This window comes from Malaya genurostris, chromosome 2 (assembly GCF_030247185.1).
Source record: "Malaya genurostris strain Urasoe2022 chromosome 2, Malgen_1.1, whole genome shotgun sequence".
NCBI lineage: Eukaryota > Metazoa > Arthropoda > Insecta > Diptera > Culicidae > Malaya > Malaya genurostris.
The window spans coordinates 341,796,918-341,806,298 of NC_080571.1; the positions used below are offsets into that span (position 1 = coordinate 341,796,918).

Sequence of the window (9,381 nt, forward strand, 5' to 3'; positions counted from 1 at the left end):
TTCAAAATATTATAGTAAATTCCTGATCACATTTTTGATGAAATGGTGAAAGAATTATGTTGCTGCCTTTAATACAAGTCGAGATATTCACGATTAAGTTCTGCCCATTCTTCCATATGGCTAATTTTGAAAAGGCACCCTATAGTAAAGTAAGTCGTATTCACGACAAAACAATACCTAGTCTCATACACATAATTTGTAGTGTAAATGTAAGACACTTTCATTAGCTTTAAAATGCGCCATGTTGTTTTAAAACAACATACCGCTAACGCAATAAAGCTATTTACGCGTTTCCTTCAGTTATATTGAAGCAAGAAATTACTAAATCGACCCTGCATTCTTAAGGACTATTCACTTATTCAGATCCGTAACGGTTCACTGAAAGTGCCTTCAGTGTTCTGTTTTTGTCGGAACCCTTCCGTTCCGCTCTCGTGCCGTTTCCTTTCCGGCACAGCAAAAGTAGTGACATACTGACTTCAGTGAAAATAAAAAATATCGGTGACGACGAATTTGAGTTTGCCGGACGGACGCTACACTGACGGCGAGCTGCACTGAAACGACACGGTGCCGGATAGGTGTGAATGCGCACATAGAAAACGAATGATAATATCAGTATCCGTGCACGGTATCGTGCCGGCACTGAACCGGACCGGATATGTGTGAATAGTCCTTTAAGGATTATATTACTGCTGAGATGTAGTTTCCCGGATATCAAGAGCAGCTCAAAGCTATAGGATTTTCGCAGATCAAGAAGAATTTACAACAGTATTCAATGTCACTTTATTTCAATTCATTAATTGAATCGCGCAAGAACACATCGACATTTTAGAAAAAAAGTATGAAATAGAGTTTATAACAAAACAAAACGAGACGGTTTTCCTTATCCAAAGGAACAACTCTCGGTCAAGAGTATAACAAAATATGTAACGTCTTTCTTGTCATAAGTATCTAAAAGATCAATGAATACGCCTCTCCTTTCGATAGAATTTCTCGGGGAATCACATAACCTAGCTCTAACTGTTGGTTGGCTAGTTTATCCAGTACATTGGTGAAATCTGAAAATAAATTGAATTGAAATAAATGTGATTATTTTCGCTGATAAAATTTTAAACATCATTGGAAGATGATTTCCAAACAATTAAAAATCTACAAAGGATAGTATAGATTAAATTGTTTGCGAAAGTTTGAAAATACAATGAGTTTTTTTTAATGTAGGTACTGATCGAATGAATGTGAAGAAACAATACAAATACCTTTAACGGTGCAAGTGTGTGCAACGTACGGAAAACTAAGCGCTTTCGGCAAACTTCGAATAGACTCACGCTTCACTGAGGACACATTCCCAAAATCGATAAACTGTACGACAGAACTAGCGTCCGGCAATTTCATAATACATACTGCTCGATACCAGAGCTTATCTGCGTCGAAGACTGCAACGCACATTTCGTCGATTCTGTAAAAATGGGAATGTTATTTGGATTGTTTCACCATCAGCGCAAAATCTTACTCTGGACAGTATCCATCTCCTCCTATAAGAGAAGCGTGCTTATTAACTTCCTCAGTCAAAGTTGAATACCGATTAATATTCCCTTCGTTCATCTCGCAAACCGTTAAAAGACCCCGCTTCAAATCTCCGTCATCTAAAATAGTAAGCTTAACGTCGCTTCTACCAGCAGGTAGTTCTATCAGTTTCAAATCATTAATCGTTATTTTAGTTGCAATATTTGTCTTAACGATATCCATTTGCTTCCCTTGCGCTTCTTCGCAATTGTTTGGTGTTGGTTCAGATGCTTGGCAAATATTTTGTATTTGTTCTACAGTCTCAGAAGCAATCTGCACTGATTTTTCCAATAGTGCAATTCGTTGTTGAAATGCTTGAATTTCAGCACGTTCTTTCTGTGCCTCTTCATCTATTTTGTGTAGGGTTTTATCGTGATGTTCCATCAACATTGTGGCTAACGAGCGGTTTGTATTCACGTCGATCAGTTTGACGCCGTACATATATGAGCCACCCTCGAACATCAAACGGAAGTTCCGTTTATCCAATTTATAAGCATCCAGTTGATCGAGCACGATAGCTCTGTCTCTTACGTTCGCCTCATTCATATCGCGAATTTGAACTTTTATCGTGAATACTGGAAGATTACTGATGAAGCTATTAGCTGCGTACAGCTTCCCGAATGGTATCTGCTTTATGCTACCGTTGTCGAGGTCCAACAATTCTACCTCGGACGATGGCAAGCTCTTCATCACACGAGCCCGATAAGGCATCATGATGTCATCGACCCCTATGATAACTTCATTAACCACAGGAGCGGAAGTAAGCGGTTTCAATCCCGTTAACATCGTTTGAAGTAAATCAGTATAAATATTAATTTTATCATGAGGACAAATTATTACTGAACTGATGTCCAGCACAGAAGCAATCCTCACAACGCATTTATCCTGCGGAATGTGGGGCCAATAGTTGATGCCAACTTTCTTTAAATCGCACACGAATTCGGTAAATTCTACTTCGGCGAGGGGTCGCTTTCCTTCGGCGTCTTTCAGTAAAGCTTTCATCGAGCGTTTCTGCTGATCGTAACTAACACGTTCGAAACCGAATGCAAAACTAGGAAAATAACACAATCGTTTGAACTCCACCTCGTTCATGATCACTCTTATTATTTCCATTTGAACCACCAGACGGGGTTTTTGTTTGTATTCATCCGACAGTGTACGAATTTGCTGATCTTTAAGTACCAAGTCGATGGTTCCATTGTCAACAGTGTATACCAAATAATTTTTTTCATGCTGATCTAAGATCAATCCCCTGGACCAGCCAGCGCCGGAGGAATTAATGCAAAACAATTCTGAAACCTTAGGATCATTTTCAACTGGAAAATTGGGTGCTACTTCAACCAGTTGGGTAAAGAGAATCTTCATGATTGGTTTTACTACCACCGATGACAACATAACCAGAGCTTTTTTAGACGATAGGACAGAAACGATTCCACCGCTACCACATTTATCCTCTCCATTTCCCAGCATATCAAGCAAATGGTTCTCAATGGGAGTTTGCTCCATTTCCACAAATTTACATTCCTGTTCGGAGCGGATTACTTTAACATGAATGCGTTCACATAATTCCAAAGGGCGATTCAAATTGACAATTTCAATTTGAAATGCGAATGCGCGCAGATTTTTCATCAAAAGTAATGGAGCTCGAAGCTCTGACGTGGGTAAAATTATCTCGTCTCCATAATCAATAAGACGAACTTTTACCAAACTTTTCGCAGAATTGACCTAAAATAAATTTACAATGAAAAAATATGTATGCAAAATACGCCCGTCCCACACCTTCTCTAAAACAATCACTCTGTAGTAATAGTCGCATTCGTAAGGGGCGGCAAATATATCGTTCACCTCAATTTGTTCGTATTTGATTGGTTCTCCATTTCGAACCAGTTGACTTTGGATGTCTCGCAGAAGTTTTTCGCATACGGCTTCATGAGATGCAAGGATTACCCAAAGCCTCTTCGAATTGCCATTCACAAGGCATTGAACAATGACTTCAAACAGCTCTCCGTCTTGTTTTTCCAAAGGAAAAGGTTCCAACCAATATTTCGGCATATTTGCTGCGACGATAGGTCCAGAACATACATCCTTTGACTGATTCGAATTTAATGACAACTTTTCGTTTGTCTTTGTCATCATTTGATGGTTTTTTAAAACCTCTAATTTTAATTTAGCCAAAGATTGAGGACGCTCCGATTGTGATTGGGGAGATACCGGTAGGTCTGGTTTCGAATTCGATTTAGTAATATTCGCTTCTTCCTGGTAAACTTCCTCTATTTTCATGGCCGAGACCCGCTTTTCGCAGTCGAACGTTGGAGCGATGACGGTAATATTATGAGTCGGTTCTTTCATGTGTATGGTACCCTTTTCAATACCGGTCAATGTTGATGTTGCTTCGCGGTTGACAGAAACTTCTACTGTACCGAGAGGAATGTTGGGCTTTCGCAATGGTTTTAATGAGCGTCCGCCAATCGCCAACATACGTGATGTGGCTTGCTCAATGACTGTTGAACTCCTCAGAGGTAGTGCTACGCCACCGGCTAGAACTTCCAAATAACTATCATTCGGATACAATTTTCTGTTGGTGAAAAGAAGGAAAAATCATTATGATTCATCACACAGTAGCATGTAACTTACGGAATCATAATGCACACTTTTTTGTGGTCAGCCCAATCACGGATTTGACACTCTACGGAACAATACACTTCCAGACAGCGGCTACACATTAGTTCCGCTGGCTGCTGGCAGAACCCGCATTTCTTCATGATATTCATGGTTTCGTTCTACAGAGAACTATCTCCAACCAAAGTTCTGAAATAAATAAAGGAATAATTTTTGATTTAAGTATTGTGAAAGATTATACACACGCGGTTTTCGCAAAGCAAACACTGTATATACAGGGTTGCCACATTTAAATCTGCATTTTTCAGAAAAAAAATCTGTAAATCTGTATCGTGAGCTCAAAAATCTGTATTGAAAATCTGTATATAGAAGTGATAAGAAATCGAAGCACAACGGAATGAAAAGTCTTTAGAACCCAAATTTAAAGAAACCAACACTTTTCTTAGTCTGAATTTTATGATGTTGTAGTTGAAAAAACGCTGGAAGTTGTTTTTGCGTTTGAGCCTCTCGAAATAATGATTTGTCGAAAATCTTTTAAAATCCAATCTGAAAGTGATAACTTAGTCTGATTATTTTCACTTTCGTTCATTAGGTATAATGCAATTGGCAAAATTTCTTCTTTGCTGCCTTACGTTATGGTCGAGGCCATCATCTTTCCATCTTATCAGAAGCAATTTTTGAAAGCATACGCAATTACGCTACACTAGTTGCAACCAGAGATGCCATTTATATAGATTTATCTGTATTATACAGATTTTTACATGCGCATACAGATTTAATACAGAGTACAAATTTTATAGAGATTTCCCAAATTTAATACAGATTTATACAGATACCTATCTATTAGTGTTTGATTGCCCATATTAAAATGAATTTTTTTTCATGCAGCTATTTAATGATGAACGCTGAAATACATTTATATTATAATTTGAAACCAATTTGAACTGATGTTCAGGGAAGTCATGGCATCATGAAACTTTATTGTCAGACTGAGAAGTTGTATGACTTGACTTGACGTTGCGTATTGGGCAGTCACAACAACAGTTCCAGTGGAAACGTTTAAAGTGTCTGTTAAAAACATCCGTAAAAGGCACACCGAGAATTTGGTATATAAGCAATCTTCAGTTACATTATTTTTTATCTTTGGGCTCCTCCCGAAACGAAATCCTGGATACGGGCCTGGTATTGGGCGTTTGAGTTCCATGTTTAAATTCCAAGTCAACATTTTCAAGCGAAAAAAGTATATGGAATTACAATTCAATGGTGGTTAATAACAAAAACCATTAAATTTCGTCGGTGAATGTTCTTGTCATTGCGGCAATGACTTACGATATAAAGAAATGCTCATTGAATCTGCCATTCTATAACAATAATCTGTAGGAATAACATCTTTAAACATCATTTTATTGCAGAAATCTCCTTTCATTAGTGAATACAGATAAATACAGATTTTTTTATACAAAGCAATACAGATTTTCTATGAAAATATCTGGCATCTCTGGTTGCAACTAAAAGTAAGCACAAACAAATCTTTATTAGCAGATATAATATCTGTGTTTACTGTCCTTAACATACTCTTTTATATACGTTTTATCGTCTTCTTAGAATTAACACACAATCAGGATAATGTTTTCACTTAAAAAATATCAATACCATTATTTAATACATTTTATCTCGATCATTACACAATTTTTAGTCCACGCTATCAAAAATCTGTACAAATCTGTATTTTTTGCCAAAAATCTGTAATCTGCGTGTACAGAATCTTGGTCACAAAGTTATCTGAAAAATCTGTAAAATGCAGATTAATCTGTATATGTGGCAACCCTGTGTATATAAGCGAGCGAATTGAAATTGATTTGTAACCCAAGCAGAGTTGCCAATGTTCCAGATTTGAGTACACGAAGAAAAATATTACCGTAACCGCAACCTGTCCCACATGATCAGATCCGAATGGATTCCGAATCGGCGAGAAATTTTCATTCGGAATTCCATGTGGAATTCCGAATTAATTCCAACTCCAGTGCAACAACCGATTCCGAATGAATTTCGCCTATTAGGTTTTGCACGATGACGACACAAATGAACTGCCGATGAATCAAGTTCATCTTTGACAGTTGCCGTGTACTTGTTTTGTTTTGCGACTGCAAGTTAAAAATTGAAAAAATGACGAAAAAGTGTCTTTTAAAAAACGTATTCCACAGTGAAAATAACTAAAAAGATTGCACTGTATGTGTTTCCAGCATCAAGGAGCGATATATGTATGAATCTGTTAAGTGTGAGGCGAGTTGCAATTTTTACATTCGGACGATGAACTTCTGATGAACTTTTAAACTGTAAACAAGTACACGTCGACTGTCAAAAAAAGTTCATTCTGTTTATTTTTGTGAGGTTATGTCATGTTCGTGCAAAACCTAATAACCGGTTGATTCGGAAATCTGTCGGAATTGAGTGAGAAGATGCGGACTGAATTGTCAATTCGTCTTCTTCTTTTCCGATTTTGCACGTTTTCGTGCTGATTTTCAGTTTATTTTTAAATGTCTGTTTCAAAATCGGCAAACGAAGGCCCCATGTTGGCCTCCCGTTGAACGATTGATTGGACTTTCATTGGACCAATGATCCAACGTATTGGACCAATGAAGGACCACCGTTGAACGTTTTTTTCTAAGTGGGTTTCTCTTGGATGATTAATTGTAATAGACAGGTTTTTCTAATCAAGAGAAAAGAACGTCTATGCTTGGCAATAGACAAACTAGGAATGAAATTTTATTGAACATATCTATAAATCTAAGGTTGCTATTATTCTGCGTCGCCAACTAGATCTCCATTTCCAACAGTTTCGTGCAATATGTCGTTCAAAAAGCGCTCAAAAACCAACAAAATTGAACGGCCTGCTGAGAGGGCTTTTAGTCAATTCAGCTGGTTTCCGAGCTTTTTACTACTGGAAATAAAAAAATGGCGGCCCTTACACGAGTCATTGAAAATGTCATTACTAAAAAATAATATAATTTTAATGAACGTGTATGGTGCAGTAATGACGAGATTTCTATTGCGGCCCTTACACGAGTCAATAATTTAATGATGACTTAATAATAGCGGATCTTACACTATCATTAAAAGTGTCATTACTAAAAAATAATGTCATTTTTATGAACGTGTAATGGTGCAGTAATGACGAGATTTCTATCAAATTTGAAATACATCATTACTTAGACATCATTAAAAATGACAATAATAATGCTCGTGTAAGGGCCGCTAATGATGTATTTCAAATTTGATAGAAATCTCGTCATTACTGCACCATACACGTTCATTAAAATTATATTATTTTTTAGTAATGACATTTTTGATGACTCGTGTAAGGGCCGCTTATCAAATTTGAAATACATCATTACTTAGTCATTATCAAAAAGACAAAAGTACCCAAGTGACCACGACGCATTATAACTTTACATTATTTCAGCTTTGAAAATTCGCGTAAAGAAATTGATTAAATGCAGCGGAGTTACACATGTTTTTACAATGCTGTTATAAAGCTGAAAAGGGCGATTATTAGACTCTTATAGGATCTGACAGGTGAAGCAGGAACTGCGCATTGTTAAAGTAGCTATAATGCAAATATCTACTTTATCGATGTTAACAATTTCAACTGTTGATTATAAATGTCACAAAGCAATAAGAGTGCCTTAATAATAAGTAACGAATGAAATTAAAATATTGAAAAATATATTTATTAAACATAAAAAAATGAAGATCACTATTAATGTTGTTTATGATGTATTATATTTATTTGTATTTGAACCCATAAACTGTGGTTCTCTGGTTTCGTAGTTAGCATATTTCTCCTGGAACCTTGACATGTTTTGCTTTCAGATAAGAATCTTACTTTATCACTAATAGCATTATAGTTTAACAATTTAACAATTTTACATAACATTTATATATTTTATCAATGTATAACGCTGCACAATGTTAACAGTGTTGTTTTCGAATGTTTCGATGTAAGTAAAGGGCAAATTTTCCTCGGAATCCATTTTACTTCTTTATCACCGACACATATTAGTGAATAAAGGTAAACTTAGACTAGCTTTAAATCATAGAATTACTCCACTTTTAATTAATACCATGACATTAATTTAATGCAGCTATTAAATTTCCTTGCACTGCTATTATTAAAGTTTCGTTGCTTCAAAATATAGCATTGAATGTCGATATAATACAAGGCGGAAGGTTATTGTAAGATGATGCTCAGTTACATTTTGAATGCAAATTTAAAGCACATTGCTTGAAAGTATGTAGGATTAGTGTAATTATACATTAACAATGTAAAAATAGAGTAGTAAATGTGCAGTGATATAATGCATATGGTTACTTGGGTAATGCTCGTGTAAGGGCCGCTAATGAGACGATAAAATTACCCGCAGATGTTTTAATTACCAAACCCAGCCAAAAATCATCGTAACATCAATAATTCACACAGGAGGAATAAAAGTAAACAATTCGAAAAAGAGTGAAACTCTTTTTACATTGATTTATTCAGTGGATATAATTAGCAATACCTTTTAATGACAAACAAATAATATACAATAATTTCTAAGTAGGAATTGAACTTTGTGAAAATTGTTATTTCGAAATTATCCAATTTTCAGTATAAATTTTATTTTTGTTCCTTATAAAGATGGTCTGGTTAGTGCTTTCGTGTGCGAATCCAGTGATTAATAAGTGCTTTGATTTACGTGGAAAATAAAATTATTATTGAGTCTCAAAAATAAATTGCTTGTGCGAGGCTACCCGTAAAAAAACAAACCATTGATTTTACATCATAAACGATTGATTCACAATTAGATCTATTGGTTACAATACATTTTATTGTATCTTGACAAGATAGTTTTCATTTCCAACCATTCAATATATTGTTTCTACGATTCAACAATTGAATTTATTGTACACATGGTGTTTCAAACAATATGCAAACTGTACATTTGATTGTTTTCCAAGAAAACATGCATGAGAAAATTTTATGATTTGAATTGTTACGATACTTAACAACCTATACATTCTATTGTAAAAAGCATGTTCACAATTAATTGAATAGTGTATAACAATACATTAAAATATTTTTCAATGGTCAAAGCAAAATTGTGGAATGTTTTGTAACAGCAAATCGTAAACATTCTATAATATTTTTTATTCGGGTAAGCC

At 35.6% G+C, this 9,381-nt stretch overlaps 1 protein-coding gene across 1 annotated transcript; it reads right to left on the minus strand.

Moving 5' to 3' along the window:
* Positions 1-765: 765 nt before the first annotated feature.
* Positions 766-4,454, minus strand: LOC131431855 (uncharacterized). The gene is made up of 6 exons (XM_058597767.1): positions 4,425-4,454; positions 4,195-4,368; positions 3,340-4,135; positions 1,508-3,285; positions 1,254-1,453; positions 766-1,055 (listed from the first exon to the last, which is right to left on the minus strand). Exons 2-6 carry the CDS (start codon positions 4,329-4,331, stop codon positions 949-951), a joined length of 3,018 nt encoding a protein of 1,005 aa, XP_058453750.1. The 5' UTR covers positions 4,332-4,368; positions 4,425-4,454; the 3' UTR covers positions 766-948.
* Between the last annotated feature and the right edge of the window lie 4,927 nt (positions 4,455-9,381).